The sequence below is a fragment of the Eucyclogobius newberryi genome, unplaced genomic scaffold, assembly GCF_026437365.1.
Source record: "Eucyclogobius newberryi isolate DKJ021-1_F unplaced genomic scaffold, fEucNew1.0.hap1 SCAF_18, whole genome shotgun sequence".
Taxonomy (NCBI): Eukaryota; Metazoa; Chordata; class Actinopteri; order Gobiiformes; family Gobiidae; genus Eucyclogobius; species Eucyclogobius newberryi.
In genome coordinates this window covers 6267530-6291258 of record NW_027315812.1, presented here as the reverse complement: position 1 = coordinate 6291258, position 23729 = coordinate 6267530, and the positions used below count along the sequence as shown (strand labels likewise).

Genomic DNA, 23729 nt, shown 5'->3' with positions numbered 1-23729 from the left:
TATGAAAAAGGGTGAGACTTATAGTGCGGAAAATACGGTATGTAATAAAAACGAGTATAAACGCAGAGGCGCTGTTTATTTTTTTCTGGTGGAAAAGAAGGAGACAACCAGGCACGGTTACTTGTCAGATCTGTGGCGATGCAAGCACGCTCGCAGTCAGTGTCTGCAATATGTCACAAGGAAGCTAGCGTAAGTTTAGCCTGGAAGACCTAACTCCGCCCATCTCCACCTCCCTATCTCCTCCCCACCACCATTTATGTTTTTCATATTGTGTCATTTGTATTTTATTTTGTATTTTAATAAACGCTCAAATGAATAATGTGAAACCTCCTTGGTGACCACCTGATGACATCATGCAGTGAAGGACTTTGCTTAAACAGGAACAAAACAAAACTTGGATTACATGATTTTTACGTCACACTTAAAAGCTTGTGAGGGTTAAAGGAGTGACTTTTGTAGTGGAGGGTCTGCGTAGATGTTGTTGCCGTTACTTTGCCCAAAGTGTTCCACAGGATGGTTCCAGGTCAGATCTGTGGAGAGGCGAACCCACTCACAGCAACAAAGTGTTTTTCAAGTTCTATTTGTAGCACCTGTAATTGAATACATGCGAGCTAGATGCATTTAATACCACGCTGCGGAATATTCCAGGCAAAACGGCAACATCTCCGTGGAGACGAGCAGGTAACGCCACGTCTGGTCACAGGTCGGGTCTGTGGAGAGGCGAACCCACTCAGAGCAACAAGTCATATGTTTAGCACCTGTAATTGAATAAGTGCAAGCTAGATGCGTTTAATACCATGCTGCATCTCCGCGGAGACGAGCAGGTAACGCCATAACGTCTGGTTACAGGTCGGCTCTGCGGAGAGGCGACTCCTTCATTGTACAAATACAGGTTTTGAAGCTATTTTTTGAGCAATATAAACACGTGCAATCGTAGAAATGCGTAATAGACGAGTCCGGTGCCAAACTCTGAAACATTCCAGACAGACGACATCTCCACGGAGACAAAGGACACATCAGAAAAGTTACAGAGTGCTCCTTTAAAGCCTCGTCGGGATGAACTCAACAGTCGGGGCTCCTCTCAGTCAGATATTTGTTGTGAAAACGCCATTTTAATATACGACCCGCGCCTCGGCCTGAGAGAGAGGCATCAGCACATTTCACACTCGAAAAGCAATAAAGCAAAACGCCGTCATACTTTATTCCTCGGCAGTCGGTAAATTCGAGCGACGGCCGCGCTCTGATAAACGACTGAATACACAACGTCCTTGAAAAACGAAGCCTCCCTTTTTCCCGCCGTTATTTTTGCACAGTTTTTTTTGATGGAAAGGAACAATCATTTCCCATAAAGTCCGCACGGATTCCCGTTTTTATACATATTTCATGGAGCCGCCGTCGCCCGGGTGACGCCGCGACGGCCGAGCGACCTCTCGCGGGGGCGGTCGCGACGCGAGCGCTCCCGTCTAATCAATTTTGACCCATCTGAAATTGACCCTTTACTTGCACTTTCAACTGGAAATTACTCTCTCGATGGGGAGCTAACTCGGGCTTCCGCGCCATTTTATTTCTCTTTCAACTCTCCCCAGCAGGCATCCAATATAAATCTAATAAAGAGGGAAACGGCGGGCCGTCTAAAGAGCCGTGTTGATGTGTTTGCTACGCCGCTTGTTTCCCGCTGTCCCAATTCAAGTCCTCGGGTTTGGAAAGAGACGAGTGCATATTGCGTTACCCCACCTGCCCCCCGGAGGAAACGGCACAAATATGGACGAGACGATGGCGTTTTGTCACGAGTCGCGGTGTGTTTTCGGTCTAGTTTGGCCTGAGAAAAGCTAAAGTTTTCTGTGAATATGCTCAATAAAACATCACGTTTAAATAAATTGTGATGAATATGTGATAAGTCGGGATTTACGCGTGGATTTTGTTGATTGTATCTTTCTGTAACATCTTTGACTTAATTATGTGCCAAAAAACAAAGCAAAACAATCCCAACATTTCAGCACTGGACAGTTCCGCGCACATTATTGGTCACGTATGTTTAATTAAAGGTCTGGTTTGGTAATGTTTTTGTAGCTCGTGTGCTGCAGTAACTTTACAGCCCAAAAAAATGTTTTTGTTCAATTATGTATCATTTGTTTTTATCTGGTTTTGCCCTGTTTGTTTGTGTAGAATATTAGACATCAATCATCATCATTTAGTGCATTTTAATTCGATTAGATTTTGAAGATTTTTTTGGCTCCAACCCCTTAATGGACACTATTTAAAAAAAAAAAAAAAAAAAAAAAATTGCTACATCAGTTACAATATTAGAAACAAATACTAACAAAATAACAATTAAATATATATATATATATATATATATATATATATATATATATATATATATATATATATATATATATATATATATATATATATATATATATATATATATATATATATATATATATATATATATATATATATATATATATATATATATATATATATATATATATATATATATATATATATATATATATATATATATATATATAGATATACATAGTATCCCAAAGACAAAAATGCCAGAGAAAATTATAAAGATTAAAAAAGTTATTTTAAAATCCATTGTACTTCCGAATACCACAGTATATAAAAAGCCTCTAGTGAACTGTTGTTGGAAAAAGTACTCTTATTTTGTTAAGTAGAAGTACCGAAAAATGTTACTCAAGTAAAATAAATACATTATGTGCTAAAGTAAAAGTATTGATGGAACTCCTCACTAATGTTCTTTGAGAATAAAAAGTATAAGTATCTTTCACAGCATTTGACATTTTCCAAAATAAAGAATTGTGCTTATTTTTGGTCAAATCTTTCTGGTGAATTGTGTTTGTGTTTCTCACTGCTGGGGCTTGGACACAAAACCTTTTGGCAGAATATCACCACAAACCAAACAAACAACCAGATCATTCAAAAGTACTTTCTACTTTCCAGTCCAGTTAAAAAATATACCGTAGGAGTAGAAAATACTGACCTGCTCTCAACTGTAGAGGAATAAATGTAAAAAGTATCCCAAAATACACTTTCTTAATTCATGTTTTTTGCTGTAAAGAGAGAGTGCAGTGACAGTTGAAGCCAAACCTACTGCGATGTCTAAATATAAACCTTTCCGTTGGTTTGGAACAGTAAAGCCACAGGGAGAACACACACAAAGGAGGCGCAGACAAACAACGGGAGCGACACTGGTGATTAAAAAGGCATTTAGCCGAAACGATCGGGACTCACATTGAGCACGTAATGTCGTGTAATTACTCGCCGAGGCCGTAAACCCGGAATTATCTCTAAATATGGTCAATGCTGTTCATCCAAATGCAGAGTGCGGGGCAGTAGCATTCACGTTACATCACGACGGTAAATATTGCCACTTTGACTTTATTTTGCCATTACTTTGCTAATATATGTTTATGTACCGTATATACTTGTTGTATTTAATAACAAAACAATATGTATTTTTATCATTTATTATTATTAATACAGTCAAAATACACTTAAGTCAAGAGACAATTCATAATTCCATCCCATTTAATTTATCTAAGAATGTTGTCTCAAAACTAGTAATATTATTGTTTATTTTTTATTTATTTTATATTTTGCTTTCCTTTTTGTGTCAGAAATAAAAATCTGTCCTATTTTATTGTAAGTTTGTAATAAGAGTAAATGAAAACCATTAAAAAGGTAAAATTGAGCCCAAGCTTTACTTTAAGAATGGTCTCAAAAGTATAACTCCAGAGAAACTTCTGAGGTTATGGCCAGGTCGGATATTGTATTTATATTAAATGTCTCCGAGAAGAGGAAAGTAGGCCAAGGCGTTTGTGGGAGTGAAAAGCAAAGAGTTTTTCTCCAGCGTAAACACGACCCAAGCACAATGTTCTGAACATGAAGTTTGTCATGTTATTCTGGAAATGTTTGACAAATTATGTATTTAGCCTAAGTATATGTATTTAGCCTAAAGTATATGTATTTAGCCTAAAGTATACACGCCTTAACCTTGATATTAAAACCTTACAACACGAACCAGAGGAAAACATACACATTTTAAAAGGGATCATTTAGTAAAATCCTAAATCAAGCTGCCTGGAGAGGTTCTTGTTTTGTGTTTTTCATCTAATTTTCTTGAGCTATAAGTAGTTTAATAAATGCACAACACTTTTAATGCCATACTCTGGAACATGCAACAACACGTGACGCAACATCTCCAGAGTTAAAGCCGTGTCAAGTTATCAAACGAAATATCTACGGCCGCGCTCGGAAGTCCACGACGATTTTAGTGCCGTCCGAAACGTCCAGCGGGTGAAAAAGTGGTGTGCTCGCAATTTCCCATAATGCACCTTGAGAAGGCCGGTCAGTAGCAGTCGTTATAGACCACGGTTATGCTGTACAGACGCTAGCGTTAGCCGTAAACCGCTGCGCTATTAAGTTGCTAATGTTAGCCGTTTATCATAGCATGAGCTGTTCAAATATCGATCAAGAAAAAAAATAAAATAATCCAGTCCGTTCGATGGTTAAAGTGCCTATGACAGTTTGGACGAACTAAAAATGCAGTTAAGTTTAAAAAAAAAATTCCAAGGAATAACAAATGTTTTAGGTTTATAATTTCACTTCCTGTTTGTAATTGATGACATTAAACTAGGAAATTACCCAGAAACCACTGGGCCAAAACTCATCTAATGTCAATTTTGTGTTTGTTTTGCAATTAAAAATACATCTGAGCGATTTTATTTTTTTGAATTAATGTTTAGAGAGGCAAAACATTTTTTTTAGTTTGTTTACTATATGCATAAACTTTGACTGGAATGAGTGTAGTTTATGAAGTTTTCTCCAGAAATACCTGCTCGATTGGTGTAAAACTATCATTTATATGCACAACAGGTACAAATACACCAAATAAAGTCAGAATCATATATACCCTTTAATGTGGGATCTGTCTTGTCTTGTTTGATTAATATTAGTCCATAATTATGTGAGTGGCAGATGAGTTGTATTGATATTTACTGCAGAAATCCATTTTACAGTTTTATGGGCTTTTTCTCACCCAGAGGCCAAAGTCACGTGACCCGCGGCTCCAAACAAAGTAATATTAATGTAAGCGTAATATTTTCAACGATTGTTTCACATCAGTTCTAAGACTCACGGTTTTTGTGTATTTCTAGAAATGTCAATTTGCCTTTTCTTTTTCTGAAGTAAATAATAGTTTATAGGTCAGTAGTTTAAAATATCTGTATAACGGCATCGGCCTAAAGACTTAGACTTGACTAAGACTTGACTAAGACTTGACTTAGTCAAGTCTTAGTCTTAGTCAAGTCTTAGTCAAGTCCTAGTCAAGTCCTAGTCTTAGTCAAGTCTTAGTCAAGTCCTAGTCAAGAAGTCCTAGTCAAGTCCTAGTCTTAGTCAAGTCTTAGTCAAGTCCTAGTCAAGTCCTAGTCTTAGTCAAGTCTTAGTCAAGTCCTAGTCAAGAAGTCCTAGTCAAGTCCTAGTCTTAGTCAAGTCTTAGTCAAGTCCTAGTCAAGTTCTAGTCAAGTCCTAGTCAAGTCTTAGTCAAGTCCTAGTCAAGTCTTAGTCTTAGTCAAGTCTTAGTCAAGTCTTAGTCAAGTCTTAGTCAAGTCCTAGTCTTAGTCAAGTCTTAGTCAAGTCCTAGTCAAGTCTTAGTCAAGTCTTAGTCTTAGTCAAGTCTTAGTCAAGTCCTAGTCTTAGTCAAGTCTTAGTCTTAGTCAAGTCTTAGTCTTAGTCAAGTCCTAGTCAAGTCCTAGTCAAGTCCTAGTCAAGTCCTAGTCCTAGTCAAGTCTTAGTCAAGTCTTAGTCTTAGTCAAGTCTTAGTCAAGTCTTAGTCTTAGTCAAGTCTTAGTCAAGTCTTAGTCTTAGTCAAGTCTTAGTCTTAGTCAAGTCTTAGTCAAGTCCTAGTCAAGTTCTAGTCAAGTCCTAGTCTTAGTCAAGTCTTAGTCAAGTCCTAGTCAAGTCTTAGTCAAGTCTTAGTCTTAGTCAAGTCCTAGTCTTAGTCAAGTCTTAGTCAAGTCTTAGTCAAGGCTTAGTCTTAGTCAAGTCTTAGTCAAGTCTTAGTCTTAGTCAAGTCTTAGTCAAGTCCTAGTCAAGTTCTAGTCAAGTCCTAGTCAAGTCCTAGTCTTAGTCAAGTCCTAGTCAAGTCCTAGTCAAGTCCTAGTCTTAGTCAAGTCTTAGTCAAGTCCTAGTCAAGAAGTCCTAGTCAAGTCCTAGTCTTAGTCAAGTCTTAGTCAAGTCCTAGTCAAGTCCTAGTCTTAGTCAAGTCTTAGTCAAGTCCTAGTCAAGTTCTAGTCAAGTCCTAGTCTTAGTCAAGTCTTAGTCTTAGTCAAGTCTTAGTCAAGTCCTAGTCAAGTCCTAGTCAAGTCCTAGTCAAGTCCTAGTCTTAGTCAAGTCTTAGTCAAGTCCTAGTCAAGTTATAGTCAAGTCCTAGTCAAGTCTTAGTCAAGTCTTAGTCAAGTCCTAGTCAAGTCTTAGTCTTAGTCAAGTCTTAGTCAAGTCTTAGTCTTAGTCAAGTCTTAGTCAAGTCCTAGTCAAGTCTTAGTCTTAGTCAAGTCTTAGTCTTAGTCAAGTCTTAGTCAAGTCCTAGTCTTAGTCAAGTCTTAGTCAAGTCTTAGTCAAGTCTTAGTCAAGTCCTAGTCTTAGTCAAGTCTTAGTCAAGTCCTAGTCAAGTCTTAGTCAAGTCTTAGTCTTAGTCAAGTCTTAGTCAAGTCCTAGTCTTAGTCAAGTCTTAGTCTTAGTCAAGTCCTAGTCAAGTCCTAGTCAAGTCCTAGTCAAGTCCTAGTCAAGTCCTAGTCTTAGTCAAGTCTTAGTCAAGTCCTAGTCAAGTCCTAGTCAAGTTCTAGTCAAGTCCTAGTCTTAGTCAAGTCTTAGTCTTAGTCAAGTCTTAGTCAAGTCCTAGTCAAGTCCTAGTCAAGTCCTAGTCAAGTCCTAGTCTTAGTCAAGTCTTAGTCAAGTCCTAGTCAAGTTATAGTCAAGTCCTAGTCAAGTCTTAGTCAAGTCTTAGTCAAGTCCTAGTCAAGTCTTAGTCTTAGTCAAGTCTTAGTCAAGTCTTAGTCTTAGTCAAGTCTTAGTCAAGTCCTAGTCAAGTCTTAGTCAAGTCTTAGTCAAGTCTTAGTCTTAGTCAAGTCTTAGTCTTAGTCAAGTCCTAGTCAAGTCTTAGTCTTAGTCAAGTCTTAGTCAAGTTCTAGTCAAGTCTTAGTCTTAGTCAAGTCTTAGTCAAGTTCTAGTCAAGTCTTAGTCAAGTCTTAGTCAAGTCGTAGTCAAGTCGTAGTCTTAGTCAGGTCTTAGTCAAGTCTTAGTCTTAGTCAAGTTCTAGTCAAGTCCTAGTCTTAGTCAAGTCTTAGTCTTAGTCAAGTCTTAGTCAAGTTCTAGTCAAGTCCTAGTCACGTCCTAGTCTTAGTCAAGTCCTAGTCTTAGTCAAGTCTTAGTCAAGTTCTAGTCAAGTCCTAGTCAAGTCTTAGTCAAGTCTTAGTCAAGTCCTAGTCAAGTCTTAGTCTTAGTCAAGTCTTAGTCAAGTCTTAGTCTTAGTCAAGTCTTAGTCTTAGTCAAGTCCTAGTCAAGTCCTAGTCTTAGTCAAGTCCTAGTCAAGTCCTAGTCTTAGTCAAGTCCTAGTCAAGTCCTAGTCAAGTCCTAGTCAAGTCTTAGTCTTAGTCAAGTCTTAGTCAAGTCTTAGTCAAGTCTTAGTCTTAGTCAAGTCTTAGTCAAGTCCTAGTCAAGTCCTAGTCTTAGTCAAGTCTTAGTCAAGTCCTAGTCAAGTTTTAGTCAAGTCCTAGTCAAGTCCTAGTCAAGTCCTAGTCAAGTTCTAGTCAAGTCCTAGTCAAGTCCTAGTCAAGTCCTAGTCAAGTCTTAGTCAAGTCTTAGTCTTAGTCAAGTCTTAGTCAAGTCCTAGTAAAGTCCTAGTCAATTCCTTGTCAAGTCCTAGTCTTAGTCAATTCCTAGTCAAGTCCTAGTCTTAGTCAAGTCCTAGTCAAGTCCTAGTCTTAGTCAAGTCTTAGTCAAGTCCTAGTCAAGTCTTAGTCAAGTCTTAGTCTTAGTCAAGTCTTAGTCAAGTCTTAGTCAAGTCTTAGTCAAGTCCTAGTCTTAGTCAAGTCCTAGTCTTAGTCAAGTCCTAGTCAAGTTCTAGTCAAGTCCTAGTCAAGTCCTAGTCAAGTCTTAGTCAAGTCCTAGTCAAGTCTTAGTCAAGTCTTAGTCTTAGTCAAGTCTTAGTCAAGTCTTAGTCAAGTCCTAGTCTTAGTCAAGTCTTAGTCAAGTCTTAGTCAAGTCCTAGTCAAGTCTTAGTCAAGTCCTAGTCAAGTCCTAGTCTTAGTCAAGTCTTAGTCAAGTCCTAGTCAAGTCTTAGTCAAGTCTTAGTCTTAGTCAAGTCTTAGTCTTAGTCAAGTCTTAGTCAAGTCCTAGTCAAGTCTTAGTCTTAGTCAAGTCTTAGTCAAGTTCTAGTCAAGTCTTAGTCTTAGTCAAGTCTTAGTCAAGTTCTAGTCAAGTCTTAGTCAAGTCTTAGTCAAGTCGTAGTCAAGTCCTAGTCAAGTCTTAGTCTTAGTCAAGTCTTAGTCAAGTTCTAGTCAAGTCTTAGTCTTAGTCAAGTCTTAGTCAAGTCTTAGTCAAGTCTTAGTCAAGTCTTAGTCAAGTCGTAGTCAAGTCGTAGTCTTAGTCAGGTCTTAGTCAAGTCTTAGTCAAGTCCTAGTCTTAGTCAAGTCTTAGTCAAGAAGTCCTAGTCAAGTCTTAGTCAAGTCTTAGTCAAGTCTTAGTCAAGTCTTAGTCTTAGTCAAGTCCTAGTCAAGTCCTAGTCAAGTCCTAGTCTTTGTCAAGTCTTAGTCAAGTCCTAGTCAAGTCCTAGTCAAGTCCTAGTCAAGTCCTAGTCTTAGTCAAGTCTTAGTCAAGTCCTAGTCAAGTCCTAGTCAAGTCCTAGTCAAGTCTTAGTCAAGTCTTAGTCAAGTCTTAGTCAAGTTCTAGTCAAGTTCTAGTCAAGTTCTAGTCAAGTCCTAGTCAAGTCCTAGTCAAGTCCTAGTCAAGTCCTAGTCAAGTCTTAGTCTTAGTCAAGTCTTAGTCAAGTCCTAGTCTTAGTCAAGTCCTAGTCAAGTCTTAGTCAAGTCCTAGTCAAGTCTTAGTCAAGTCCTAGTCAAGTCTTAGTCAAGTCTTAGTCAAGTCTTAGTCAAGTCTTAGTCTTAGTCAAGTCCTAGTCAAGTCCTAGTCTTAGTCAAGTCTTAGTCAAGTCCTAGTCAAGTTCTAGTCAAGTCTTAGTCTTAGTCAAGTCTTAGTCAAGTCCTAGTCAAGTCCTAGTCTTAGTCAAGTCCTAGTCAAGTCTTAGTCAAGTCCTAGTCAAGTCTTAGTCAAGTCTTAGTCAAGTCTTAGTCAAGTCTTAGTCTTAGTCAAGTCCTAGTCAAGTCTTAGTCTTAGTCAAGTCTTAGTCAAGTCCTAGTCAAGTCCTAGTCTTAGTGAAGTCTTAGTCAAGTCCTAGTCAAGTCTTAGTCAAGTCCTTGTCAAGTCTTAGTCAAGTTTTAGTCAAGTCTTAGTCAAGTCCTAGTCTTAGTCAAGTCTTAGTCAAATCTCAGTCAAGTCCTGGTCAAGTTTTAGTCAAGTCCTAGTCAATAATTCATGATGTTCCTCTTGACTTTTCCTCAAAGTCCTGTCTTTACAATGCATTTGTTGAGACACGTTTAAAGGTTTTATAGTTTAAATATCTGGACAAATGGATTGACTTAAATGTGTATGAATCTAAATACGACGCCTTTTCTCACGTCCTCTGTGTGGAACTGTGTGGATATCCAGACGTCTCTTACAGCATATTTTGCCGCCGCCTCTTCGCCCTCCCCCCTCGCTCTCTCACCTATTTGTTATTTTCCTCTTTCCTTTGGCGTAAATGAGCCGTTAGCGCGCGGAGAGCTAGCTGTGATGCTGCTAATGGTCTGGGTGGGCCCCTGACTGCCGTGAGACCCCTGGCCTCCGGTTCGCAGATAAATGTGTGCTGCTGTTTCTGATCCGCCGCTTCCTTCAGCCACTGCACCGGCGTCGCCATGGAAACACCTTTGAACAGACCGGCCGAGTGAGGCGCGCGGCCGTCCGTTAGCCATTAGCACGCGGTAACGCCAAAGGTATTGTTTTTCTTAGACGCCGTTTTCATAGTAAGATATGAAATACTAAAGACTGAAGAGGAAGAGGAGGGTCACGGACGTGAAGTCGAACTGCAGAGTCCATCATCTCAACCTCGTTAGTTTAGTACAGTCTAGTCCTGGTCTAGTCCTAGTCAAGTCCTGGTCTAGTCCTAGTCAAGTCATGGTCTAGTCCTAGTCAAGTCATGGTCTAGTCCTAGTCAATTCTTAGTCAAGTCTTAGTCAAGTCCTAGTAAAGTCACGTCCTAGTCAAGTCTTAGTCAAGTCCTTATAAAGTCAAGTCTTAGTCAAGTCCTTATAAAGTCAAGTCTTAGTCAAGTCCTTATAAAGTCAAGTCTTAGTCAAGTACTAGTAAAGTCAAGTCTTAGTCAAGTCCTAGTAAAGTCAAGTCTTAGTCAAGTCCTTATAAAGTCAAGTCTTAGTCAAGTACTAGTAAAGTCAAGTCTTAGTCAAGTCCTAGTAAAGTCAAGTCTTAGTCAAGTCCTAGTAAAGTCAATAATTAGTCAAGTCCTAGACAAGTCAAGTCTTAGTCAAGTCCTAGTAAAGTCAAGAATTAGTCAAGTCTTAGTCAAGTCCTAGTAAAGTCAAGTCTTAGTCAAGTCCTAGTAAAGTCAAGTCTTAGTCAAGTCTTAGTCAAGTCCTTATAAAGTCAAGTCTTAGTCAAGTACTAGTAAAGTCAAGTCTTAGTCAAGTCCTAGTAAAGTCAAGCCTTAGTCAAGTCCTAGTAAAGTCAAGAATTAGTCAAGTCCTAGACAAGTCAAGTCTTAGTCAAGTCCTAGTAAAGTCAAGAATTAGTCAAGTCCTAGTAAAGTCAAGTCTTAGTCAAGTCCTAGTAAAGTCAAGTCTTAGTCAAGTCCTAGTAAAGTCAAGTCTTAGTCAAGTCCTAGTAAAGTCAAGTCTTAGTCAAGTCCTAGTAAAGTCAAGTCCTAGACAAGTCAAGTCTTAGTCAAGTCCTAGTAAAGTCAAGTCTTAGTCAAGTCCTAGTAAAGTCAAGTCCTAGTAAAGTCCAATAAAGTCAAGTCCTAGACAAGTCAAGTCTTAGTCAAGTTCTAGTCAAGTCTTAGTCAAGTCCTAGTAAAGTCAAGTCCTAGACAAGTCAAGTCTTAGTCAAGTCCTAGAAAAGTCAAGTCTTAGTCAAGTCCAATAAAGTCAAGTCCTAGACAAGTCAAGTCTTAGTCAAGTTCTAGTCAAGTCTTAGTCAAGTCCTAGTCACATCTTAGTCACATCAAGTCCTAGTAAAGTCAATTCTTAGTCATGTCATAGTCGAGTCCGGGAGTTTTTTGCTGTATTGTTTTTTTAATTAATTAAATCATTTAATTTTTGTAATTTTATTCAGTTTTATAATATTAAAATAAACTAAACCAACAACTATGAATTCTGGAAGACTGTATCATTATGATTATGTAAACAAACAAGTTCATGAAGCGTGTCATTTTCATTTTTCCTGAATCGATCCCGTATCCACATTTACTTCAAGCTTTATACATGTGTTTATGGGCGAGACAATGTACAGCCTTGATAAGACACTTGTTGCACAATCAGACGCTTCACAGGCTAAATTATGACACATCAGTGCAACATACGCCTGCAACAGATTGAGTCTTCACATGACTTATCTCTTCTCGCTCTTTGTCCTGCCATTTCACAAACGCGGACTAAATTATCACAGAATTTTACACATGACGCGGCTCGACAAATTCCCCACATAATGCCCGCGTTATTATCTCCGCACTGACCTAATTAGCTCGGTAACCGCGCGCCCCGACGTAAACGCGCATCAGGCATGTTTTATTCTTCTCCGGCGTGTTCTCCTTCGTCATTACAGGTTTTCACAGCGTTATATTGTGACACGTGCGCCCTATTTACGGCTGAATCGAGGGTGACGGGAGCGGCCGGCTGCTCCTGTCGCCTGCTCCCGTCGGCTGCTCCCGTCGGCCCCACTCGCATCCAGGCAGAGGAGGTACGTCCTGTGCTGCACAAAGACACGACACTGGCCTTTGTAGTAATTGATCCTTCCACCTGAGGGCAGTACTTTCTAATCTAAACTTGCGCGCATCTGCAGGACGTGCATTCAATTAAAAAACGTGGATGTTTGATCGACATTTTGGAGACGTTTCATGCCAAAAATCGGCAGCAGGATGGTCAGATTTCTTGAAGATGAAGAGTTGTGTGTTGAATAAATGTTGGTGCTGATTTGAGAGCTCACTGGGGTGAACGATCCATAGATACTGTTGCCGTGTTGCTCCATTTAGGTTTTGTCTTATTTACAATTTTGATCAAGCTCATGCAATTTTTTTATGCTGTGATACGGAACCCCGAGAGGCAAACTGAGAAAAGAAAAAAAAAGTAATACGTATTATTACTACCGTATTTTCCGGACGATAAGTCGCACCTTTTTTCATAGTTTTGGCCGGGGTGCAACTTATACTTATATTTATACTTATATACTTATACTCCGTAGCGACTTATATGTGATATTATTTGTTATTTTCACACTTGCAACCGCATTTCATACTCCAGTGCGACTTGAATGTTTTTTTTTTCTTCTCTATTATGCATTTTTTGGCTGGTGCGACTTATACTCCAGTGCGACTTATAGTCCGGAAAACACGGTAAGTTTAAAATATTTTTATCTAGTTTGAGCTTCCAGGTGAAATTAACAACCACAAAAACGTTATTTTATTTTTTTTTTTTTTAAGCAGCCTTTTATTATCTAGCAGACCCACCAACAGCTTGTTTTGATTTTTTTTTGTCTCGTTGAAGAAGTTTCCTAGTTTGTGAACGATTTGTGATGTCTTAATTCTGATACTGTGACTCAAAAATCTTGAGTATTAAGTTACGGTGGACTATAGAATATTCTTCATTTGACCCATTTTTTAGATATTGTGCAATTGTAAAATTGCATTACTCTTGATTTTAAGTAAAACATCTGTAATTGAAATGCCTGGAACATTTCAGACAAAGCCATACAATCATAGAGACCTTAAAGTGGACATATTATGCATTCTTGTCACTTTAATTGCCTTTTAAACATGCCTTGGAATATGTATTTCACATGTTCTAATCTAAAATGATGTCTACATTTTAAAAACATGACATATGTTGTTTTACCATTGTTCATTGTTTTATGTTGCACTGAACCACCAAAGTAAGATCCTATGTGTGTGAATTTTGTTCATTGTCGATGGCAATAAACCGATTCTGATTCTGGTAAATTCAAAAGAAGTGATGTTGTTTAGGAGTGGATAACATGAGGGAAACATGATTAACAGCTCAACAACGTCATTTTTAAATCAAAAGTTGTACAACGCAGTATATTTAGTTAGAGACAACTTGTGACTCTTTTACATTAATTATTGACAAGCTTGTCTTAAATGATTCTTCGATATTGAGTGCTTTGTGCCCTCTAAACGTCAAATACTTCACAGTTTTTGACACAAACACTGTGTTGCTTTGGTGTTGGCAGAAAATACTCTTTGTGCCAGTCTCTGTTAAATGTGGATATGTTAAAATAAAACCTGTCAAATCTCCCGCAACACAGCAATTTCCACCAGCAAATCTGACCAAATCATTTTCTAACCAACACCGATGCGGCAATAACGACTTCTTCCCTTTTTCGCGGAGACATCGCCGTATTCTACAATCTGTAAATGACTAGTTTTGTCTTGGACTGGCAGATTTTATTCCAGTAATAATGACAATTACAGACGGTTGGGCGGCCTCGTTTCTCTGTTCTACTTTGTTATGGCGTGCGCGGCCTCGAGTTGTTACCACGGCAGTATTTGGCACAATAACCCTCCTTGTTATCCTTTTACACCTCTGTCACATTCTTTTCCACAAACTCCGGTAAATTGCTCCCCAAGTACAGCTCTAACCGGCCCGCGTGATGGACTTGAACACGTTTGCTGTTTGGTTTGGTTTCTTGGACAAAGTGTGATTCCTTTATTAAATCTAACCTTGGATTTCCAGCGGGCGTTTGGTCCGTCCGAGCCGTTGCCGTGTTTACGACCTCCGTGAGAGTTTGTTTAAAATGTGGAGGAAAGAAAACATTCTTTCTACTGGTAAAATCCACTCTAACTTGGGTAAAAATACAAACTCCCCAAAAGATTATGTTCATCAATAATAACTGTGTACATCCACTGTCTGTGCAAGTACAACAGGAAGTGACATCATTGGACCCACATGCATATACTGCATCTATATATATATATATTTCCCCCCCTTTAACGTAAACACGATTTTCAGAGATGGTGGAAATAATAATTGTTTGCTCGTATATTTTGGAACTGTTTTTGCTAGTATTAAAACCACCTTTGGGAACACATGAGGCTATTGTAGGATCTGAGCTTTTATTGACATTTTTAATCTATATTGTGTGCATTTAGACTTGATCTAAACAACATTTGGTCGCTGTGGCTGCTGTTGCATGCTGGGACTTGCCAACGTTCTTGCATTGGAGCTTGTAATGTAAAAGTTGTGTATTATGTTCTATACTTTCAAAAATAAGAATTGTTTCTACCATGTCTGAAAGTTGAGGACATTCGTAGAGTTTTGGGCGTGTCCTGTGATGTCACTTCCTGTTGTACATGTGTAAGGATGGTTCTTTTTGATGGGCACAATCCTTTGTTGTTGAAAAGTGCGATTGGCATGAGAGATATGATGATGAGTTATAAAATGGGCTGTGGATAAATCGGGGACTTTGCATGTATCTGTACATTCACAAAAGGCCTGAAGGGGGCGATGTTTGTGCCAAAGCAGAAATCCTTATTTGAGGGTCTGAATTTACGTCCGACAGACATTACGTTTTTTATTTGTATTAACTTTTATTTAGCTAGGTGAGAAACCCATCGAGATCGAAACCTATAAACCTTTGCACCAATAAGACATTTAAGAACAAAAAACAAGTACAACTGCCCTTTAAAATAGCGCAAAAAATCCCAATTGAACCTATGAAATATTTGGAGGACTTGTTAGTCGCCCAAGACATGTTGGGATCGTGAAAGTTGACGTGGATTTTGACAAAGATTGGAGTTCTGAAGCGTCTGAAAACTCGGCAGAGTCATGAATCGGCCTTATTCATGTATTATATAGTTCAACCAAATCATAATCATACAACAAACATTTCTCCATTTCTCACTCATTTAGTTACATTTAATTCAAAATGTAGTGGATAATGCCATACTGTGGAACATTCTGGGCAAAGTAATAAACAACTCCACCAGAAGGGGGACATACGCGTATTTTCCGGACTATAAGTCGCACCTTTTTTCATAGTTTTGGCCGAGGTGCGACGTATACTTATATTTATACTTATATACTTATACTCCGGAGCGACTTAAATGTGATATTATTTGTTCTTTTCACACTTGTAACCACATTTCATACTCCAGTGCGACTTATATATGTTTTTTTCTTCTATATTATGCATTTTTTGGCTGGTGCGACTTATATATGTTTTTTTCTTCTCTGTTATGCATTTTTTTTATCTGGTGCGATTTATACTCCGGTGCGACTTATAGTCCGGAAAATACGGTAATGCACTTTTAACTTAAAAACGTATGCGTCATGCGACTAAACCACACACAACGCGTCGATTTTGACTTCTGTTTCATACAAACAATAATAATCAAGATTGTAAACCGCATGATTATTGCTTTTTTGTGCAGGGGAATATTGCGTACATTCCATATGCATTACTCCGTCCCGGCTCTATCTCTGCACCTGCCTGATAACATTCAAATCACCGCCCTAAGTTACGCAGTTCTGATCCAAAGACAATTACATTCTCCTTTACACAATTCAATTATTTCCAGCTTTGCGAACACTTGCCCGAGGCGCTTCCCGTCGTCCCTTCTCCCCGTTTGGAGATGACATCCCGTCCAGAAAATAGTTCCTTTCGTACAAAAACAATAATTCAAAATGGCTTACGTTGGAGTGACAATTTAATTTAGCGAGCCCTGTGCAGTCTATACGGGCGCTGATACCGTACAGCCAGAGTTAATGGCTTGTTTTTGTCTTATTGGAAAGAATTAGTGTAATACTTGGGAATAATCAGGCCGTGTCACTCCAGGCAAATGGAAAACGCTCAGACAAAGTGTTGTCATGTTACGGAGCGGTTTGTCGTCGCCATCGACAGATGAAGAAGAACTTCAAAAACTTTACAAGCTTAAAAGTGGATTTCCTCTGGTTTTGAGGAGTAATCGGGTTAAGGAAGTCTAACCACTCCCTTCATGGAATGGTTAACCTACTTTTTACAGCAGTGTACGTTTTTGTTCTAGAGGTAAGATCTTAAAATGCCCCAAGAAATCATTTTTATTTATTAATAATTATTTCTAAGCCTCAGCCTCTCTTTGAGCCTGTCCCTCATCCTTTACCTCATCCTCGCCCTCATCCTCGCTCTCATCCTTGTCCTCATCCTCGCTCTCATCCTCGCCCTCATCCTCGCTCTCATTCTCGCTCTCATCCTCGCCCTCATCCTCGCTCTCATTCTCGCTCTCATCCTCGCTCTCATCCTCGCCCTCATCCTCACCCTCGCCCTCATCCTCGCTCTCATCCTCGCCCTCATCCTCGCTCTCATCCTCGCTCTCAGCCTCGCTCTCATCCTCGCTCTCATCTTCGCCCTCAACCTCGCCCTCATCCTCGCTCTCATCCTCGCCCTCATCCTCGCCCTCATCTTCACCCTCATCCTCGCCCTCATCCTCGCTCTCATCCTCATCCTCGCTCTCATCCTCATCCTCGCTCTCATCCTCGTCCTCATCCTCGCTCTCATCCTCGTCCTCAGCCTCGCTCTCATCCTCACCCTCATCCTCGCTCTCATCCTCGCCCTCATCCTCGCCCTCATCCTCGCCCTCATCCTCGCCCTCATCCACGCCCTCATCCTCGCTCTCATCCTCGCTCTCATCCTCCCCCTCATCCTCGCCCTCATCCTCGTTCTCATCCTCACCCTCGCTCTCACCCTCATCCTCGCTCTCATCCTCGCTCTCATCCTCGCCCTCATCCTCGCCCTCATCCTCATCCACGCCCTCATCCACACCCTCACCCTCGCTCTCACCCTCATCCTCGCTCTCATCCTCGCTCTCATCCTCGCCCTCATCCTCGCCCTCATCCTCATCCACGCCCTCATCCACACCCTCATCCTCGCTCTCATCCTCGCTCTCATCTTCGCCCTCAACCTCGCCCTCATCCTCGCTCTCATCCTCGCCCTCATCTTCACCCTCATCCTCGCCCTCATCCTCGCTCTCACCCTCATCCTCGCTCTCATCCTCGCTCTCATCCTCGTCCTCATCCTCGTCCTCAGCCTCGCTCTCATCCTCACCCTCATCCTCGCTCTCATCCTCGCCCTCATCCTCGCCCTCATCCTCGCCCTCATCCACGCCCTCATCCTCGCTCTCATCCTCCCCCTCATCCTCGTTCTCATCCTCGTTCTCATCCTCACCCTCGCTCTCACCCTCATCCTCGCTCTCATCCTCGCCCTCATCCTCATCCACGCCCTCATCCACACCCTCATCCTCGTCCTCATCCTCGCTCTCAGCCTCGCTCTCATCTTCGCCCTCATCCTCGCTCTCATCCTCACCCTCGCTCTCATCCTCGCTCTCATCCTCGCTCTCATCCTCGTCCTCATCCTCGCTCTCAGCCTCGCTCTCATCTTCGCCCTCATCCTCGCCCTCATCCTCGCCCTCATCCTCGCTCTCATCCTCCCCCTCATCCTCGCCCTCATCCTCGTTCTCATCCTCACCCTCGCTCTCACCCTCATCCTCGCTCTCATCCTCGCCCTCATCCTCGCTCTCACCCTCATTCTCGTCCTCATCCTCGTCCTCAGCCTCGCTCTCATCCTCACCCTCATCCTCGCTCTCATCCTCGCCCTCATCCTCGCCCTCATCCTCGCCCTCATCCACGCCCTCATCCTCGCTCTCATCCTCCCCCTCATCCTCCCCCTCATCCTCGCCCTCATCCTCGTTCTCATCCTCACCCTCGCTCTCACCCTCATCCTCGCTCTCATCCTCGCCCTCATCCACGCCCTCATCCACACCCTCATCCTCGCTCTCATCCTCGCTCTCATCTTCGCCCTCAACCTCGCCCTCATCCTCGCTCTCATCCTCGCCCTCATCTTCACCCTCATCCTCGCCCTCATCCTCGCTCTCATCCTCATCCTCGCCCTCATCCTCGCTCTCATCCTCATCCTCGCTCTCATCCTCGTCCTCATCCTCGCTCTCATCCTCGTCCTCAGCCTCGCTCTCATCCTCACCCTCATCCTCGCTCTCATCCTCGCCCTCATCCTCGCCCTCATCCACGCCCTCATCCTCGCTCTCATCCTCGCTCTCATCCTCCCCCTCATCCTCGCCCTCATCCTCGTTCTCATCCTCACCCTCGCTCTCACCCTCATCCTCGCTCTCATCCTCGCTCTCATCCTCGCCCTCATCCTCATCCACGCCCTCATCCACACCCTCATCCTCGCTCTCATCCTCGTCCTCATCCTCGCTCTCAGCCTCGCTCTCATCTTCGCCCTCATCCTCGCTCTCATCCTCACCCTCGTTCTCATCCTCGCTCTCATCCTCGTCCTCATCCTAGCTCTCAGCCTCGCTCTCATCTTCGCTCTCATCCTCGCTTTCATCCTCGCCCTCATCCTCATCCTCGCCCTCATCCTCGCTCCCATCCTCGTCCTCATCCTCACCCTCATCCTCGCTCTCATCCTCGCTCTCATCCTCGTCCTCATCCTCGTCCTCATCCTCGCTCTCAGCCTCGCTCTCATCTTCGCTCTCATCCTCGCTTTCATCCTCGCCCTCATCCTCGCCCTCATCCTCGCTCCCATCCTCGTCCTCATCCTCACCCTCATCCTCGCTCTCATCCTCGTCCTCATCCTCGCCCTCATCCTCGCTCTCATCCTCACTCTTGCTACTATTGTCCTGATTGGTCAGAACTGATCACATGTTGCACATTTCTGTCGTCACTCGTATTGAGGGAGTAAGGCTGAAGAAATTGCCACTAGACCCCGGCCATTGAAACCACTATTGCGCCATCTCAAGCAGCAGTATTATGTAAATTGTTTGAATGGATATATGAAGCATAATTGGCATATGCTAGAACAATTATGTGCCTCAACCGTAACAACTGTCTGACGATACATTCTACATTCAAATAGCACATGTTTTAACACTATCGTTTGAATCTGCATAAATCGAACTCGCTCCCTCATCCTCCTTCACCCACTTCAAATCCTTCAAATCCACATTTAACTCGTGTGTGCGCGGCGCGGCTTTGTGTGCGCGGCGCGTTGTGTGCGTGAGCCGCGCGTTGTGTGCGTGAGCCGCGCGTTGTGTGCGTGAGCCGCGCGTTGTGTGTGAGCGGTGCGTTGTGTGTGCGGCACGTTGTGTGTGTGTGAGCGGCACGTTGTGTGTGAGCGGTACGTTGTGTGTGTGTGAGCGGCACGTTGTGTGTGAGCGGCGCGTTGTGTGTGAGCGGCGCGTTGTGTGTGAGCGGCGCGTTGTGTGTGAGCGGTGCGTTGTGTGTGAGTGGCACGTTGTGTGTGAGCGGTGCGTTGTGTGTGAGCGGCGCGTTGTGTGTGAGCGGTGCGTTGTGTGTGAGTGGCACGTTGTGTGTGAGCGGTGCGTTGTGTGTGAGTGGCACGTTGTGTGTGGGCGGTGCGTTGTGTGTGTGTGAGCGGCACGTTGTGTGTGAGCGGTGCGTTGTGTGTGTGTGAGCGGCACGTTGTGTGTGAGCGGTGCGTTGTGTGCGGCGAGGCCTTAATGAAGTTTCTGCTGCTCGTCTCCTCTGTTTGATCAGGAGCTAACGGGATTATTGTTCTCATTCACGTCCTTTCATTTGGTCGCCCGATAACTGGGGCTGATTCGCATCTTCAGAGGGGCCCGCTTAAACCCTCTGTCGGCACGCTCCAAAGACAAGGGACGTTATCGGGGCTTAATGTTCTCGAGCGCGCCTTCAAACGTGCGCAAATGCCGGTTAAACTGCGGTCAAAGCGAGCCCCCCTCTTCGCGCTCCGCTGGCGAGATCAAACGTTGGCCCGTTGACGGTGGCGTTTTCGAGATGGCGGCGAGCTTAATTTTGACTTAAATGAGTCAGCCGGCAGTCGTTTGAACGGACAAATGATGGCATCGAATAGGGTTTGGAATGGATCTTTGTCGTTGAATGAAGGCGTAAATAACGATATAGCTTAAAAACTAATCAGATTAAACGTTCGGTCGCTTGCCTCGGGCGTTCTTCTAAAGAGAAACGGTTGCGTGGATTGCGTTCTAAATGTGCAATATTTGGATTCTCCTTCCACTGTCATTGAAAGTGTCCTTGGAGATGTTTTGGAGGAATATAATTTGTCGTAAAACCCTCTGCCTGCAACGTTCACTTACCTTGACGAGTTAAAATGAAGCGTTTTTAATAAAATTGTGACTTTCTTGTACACAAAAGTCGACGAATTTGCTTATGTCAATGCAATAAACGCCTGTGAATCGTTGGTTTAACTTTAGTGATTATTATTTTATACTTTCTGTATTTGGGATTGTTTATCGTCAAAATTTAAAAGACCTATCGACAACACGGAACCATAACAGTTATTCAATCGTTATGAGTCGATGGTTAAATCATTCCCCAAAGGAAACTTACCAAAGTCAACTCAAAAATACTAATATAAGACTTGATTGTTTCATTTGTTTAGAGGCAGAAATCCAATTCTTTCGTCAATCTGGATCTTTGTCAATCCGGTAAAACTCTCTGGCACAACAATAATCCACGACCTCTTAAAGGACGTGTGAAATTGACTCTTTCTTTTAGCTTTTTACGTGTTATAACGTCGTTTCCTTATCAAAAACACACCCGGCGTTGTGTTTAGCTTCATTTCATCTTGTCTGACGGATCTTGTCCAGAAAGTCGTCCTCCTCTGAGCCTCAAAAAATATTCCAAATCTAAATTTTCCAATTGAGCTCCGAGATCTGTGCTGTTTTTTTTTTTTCTTCAATTCATTATTACCATAAATATAAATCCTCGCCAGACTCTTTCTGAGCATTTCAACTGATTGGGCTAGTTCAGTATGCAGATCTCCCCATTACTGCCAGTGCAGACGTCTAACTCCATTCCTGACGTGGGAAACGCTTGACTTATATGATTTAATGTGCTGATTCTTCTTCTTCATTATTCTAAAAGATGAGGTGCCAAAATAAGTGCACGGAGAACATGTTTAAAGGCCAAAATAAAGACAAATACGGTATTTTTTCATAGTTTTGGCCGGGGTGCGACTCCAGAGCGACTTATATATATGATATAATTTGTTATTTTCACAACCACAAGAGGGCGCTCTAGACTCTAAGCGACGCAGAAGAAGAATCTGCACTTCCTCTTCCTCTGGAGTTTGTGGAGTTGTTTAGAAGTGACACAGAGGAAGAAGAATTCAATGGATTTAGTGATTTGGGGTAAAACTGATGCTTTGCTAAACTTGTTAGCATGTTCTTTATGCTATAGTTATCTGAATAACTGTTCATATGTTACGTGAACATACCAGACACTTACCACAGTTCTGTCTGTGCCTCATGTAGCTGAAGCTGTTAGCGTTAGCATACATCATGTAGCTGAAGGTGTTAGCGTTAGCATATGTCATGTAGCTGAAGGTGTTAGCGTTAGCATACGTCATGTAGCTGAAGGTGTTAGCGTTAGCATACGTCATGTAGCTGAAGGTGTTAGCGTTAGCATACGTCATGTAGCTGAAGGTGTTAGCGTTAGCATACGTACACCTATTCACCATGTTCTCTCATCTGTTATTATTTTAAACTGCATTTCAAGAGGAAATGTCTGTTCTTGGTCTTAGATTTTATCAAATACACTTCCCCCAAAAATGCGACTTATACTCCATTGCGACCTATATGTTTTTTTTTTCTTCTCTATTATGCTTTTCTTTTTAAACTTATTGTCCGGAAAATACGGTAATGGCTAATATGTAAATTATGACCAAAGTTGTGTGTTTCCATGTGAATTCTTCTGACCGTACGGAGTTTGTGTGACGTTCCGTGGCGTTCTGTTAAATGGATAGAAGTCGGTGCGTCGACTTTGGCGGACAACGTTTATGGCGATGATGACGGGGGCGGAGCCATACGGATGCATCGTTATGCACGTTTCCCGTTGCCCCGTGCGGTCGCGAGAGTCTCGAGTTTGTTAAATGAAAGCGGTTGGTCTGATGAAGCGGACACGAGGAGTTCCACCTTCGCTAATTGCACTGAAGATGTTAATTATCTCTGTTGTGGTGTTCAGCGAGCCGGATCTCCTGGCACCTGTTTTGCAGACTTTAGTCCTCAAATGATGACAATTATGCTCCGTATTTTCCTCACATGCCATAAAACTGTAAAGTGATGTATGACAGGTTTTTACAATTTTGTATTTATACCTGTTGTACATATAAATTATAGTTTTACACCAATCGAGCAGGTATTTGTGGAGACAACGTGGACAACTCAGTAGAAAATGACAGGAAGTGACATCACACCAGGGACATTCCTCTCATTCCAGTCAAAGTTTATGTAGAATTTACACAAATAAACTACTTTTTTGACTCTTTAAACATGAATTCAACAACATGAAGGTAATAAAGGTAATTGTAGCCAGTTGTTGCTGGGTAATTTCCTAGTGTGATGTCATCAATCACAAACAGGAAGTAAAATTATGAACCTAAAACATTTGCTATTCTGGGATATTTTTTTTTTTAATCATTTGTAGATAAGTTCCCTCTCTCACTCATTCTCTCTTCTCATTCCCTCTCTCTTTTCTTTCCCTCTTTCTCTTTCTCTCCTCACCTTCCCCCTCTCTCTTTCCCTCTCATTCCCTCTCTCACTCATTATCTCTTCCCCTTCTCTCTCTCTTTCTTCTCTCTCCCCTCTTCTCTCCCCCCTCCCCCTCTCTCCCCCTCTCTCCACCTCTCTCTCTCCCTCTCTCTCTCTTCTCTCCCCCTCTCTCCCCCTCTCTCCACCTCTCTCTCTCCCTCTCTCTATCTTCTCTCCCCTCTCTCTCTCTCTCTCTCCCTCTCTCCCCCTCTCTTTCTCCCTCTCTCTCCCCCTCTCTCTCTCCTCTCTCTCCCCCTCTCTCTCTCCTCTCTCTCTCTCTCCCCCTCTCTCCACCTCTCTCTTCTCTCTCCCCTCTTCTCTCCCCCCTCCCCCTCTCTCCCCCTCTCTCCACCTCTCTCTCTCCCTCTCTCTCTCTTCTCTCCCCCTCTCTCCCCCTCTCTCCACCTCTCTCTCTCCCTCTCTCTCTCTCTCTCTCTCTCTCCCTCTCTCCCCCTCTCTTTCTCCCTCTCTCTCCCCCTCTCTCTCTCCTCTCTCTCCCCCTCTCTCTCTCCTCTCTCTCTCTCTCCCCCTCTCTCCACCTCTCTCTTCTCTCTCCCCTCTTCTCTCTCTTCTCTCCCCCTCTCTCTCTCCCTCTCTCCCTCTCTCTCCCTCTCTCTCTCCCTCTCTCTCTCCCTCTCTCTCTCCCCCTCTCATTTGCACAAACATGTCCTAATTAAACCGCACACACCACATATTAAGCTGACGGACCACAAATCCCACCGCTGCCGCTCTCGTCTCTCTCTGAAATAATTTTATTTGCCGAAGCGGACCCTTGTGCCCG

The 23729-nt window shown here is 42.4% G+C and overlaps 1 protein-coding gene across 1 annotated transcript; it reads left to right on the top strand.

The window, feature by feature from the left end:
* Positions 1-797: 797 nt before the first annotated feature.
* Positions 798-23125, top strand: LOC140364927 (uncharacterized; the record flags this gene model as incomplete). Its single annotated transcript, XM_072451306.1, is given in 6 exon segments — positions 798-824; positions 11962-12096; positions 12199-12277; positions 16492-18985; positions 20800-20845; positions 23063-23125. Coding segments are annotated over 6 exon segments (2844 nt in total), but the record flags the coding sequence as incomplete, so codon positions are not given.
* Between the last annotated feature and the right edge of the window lie 604 nt (positions 23126-23729).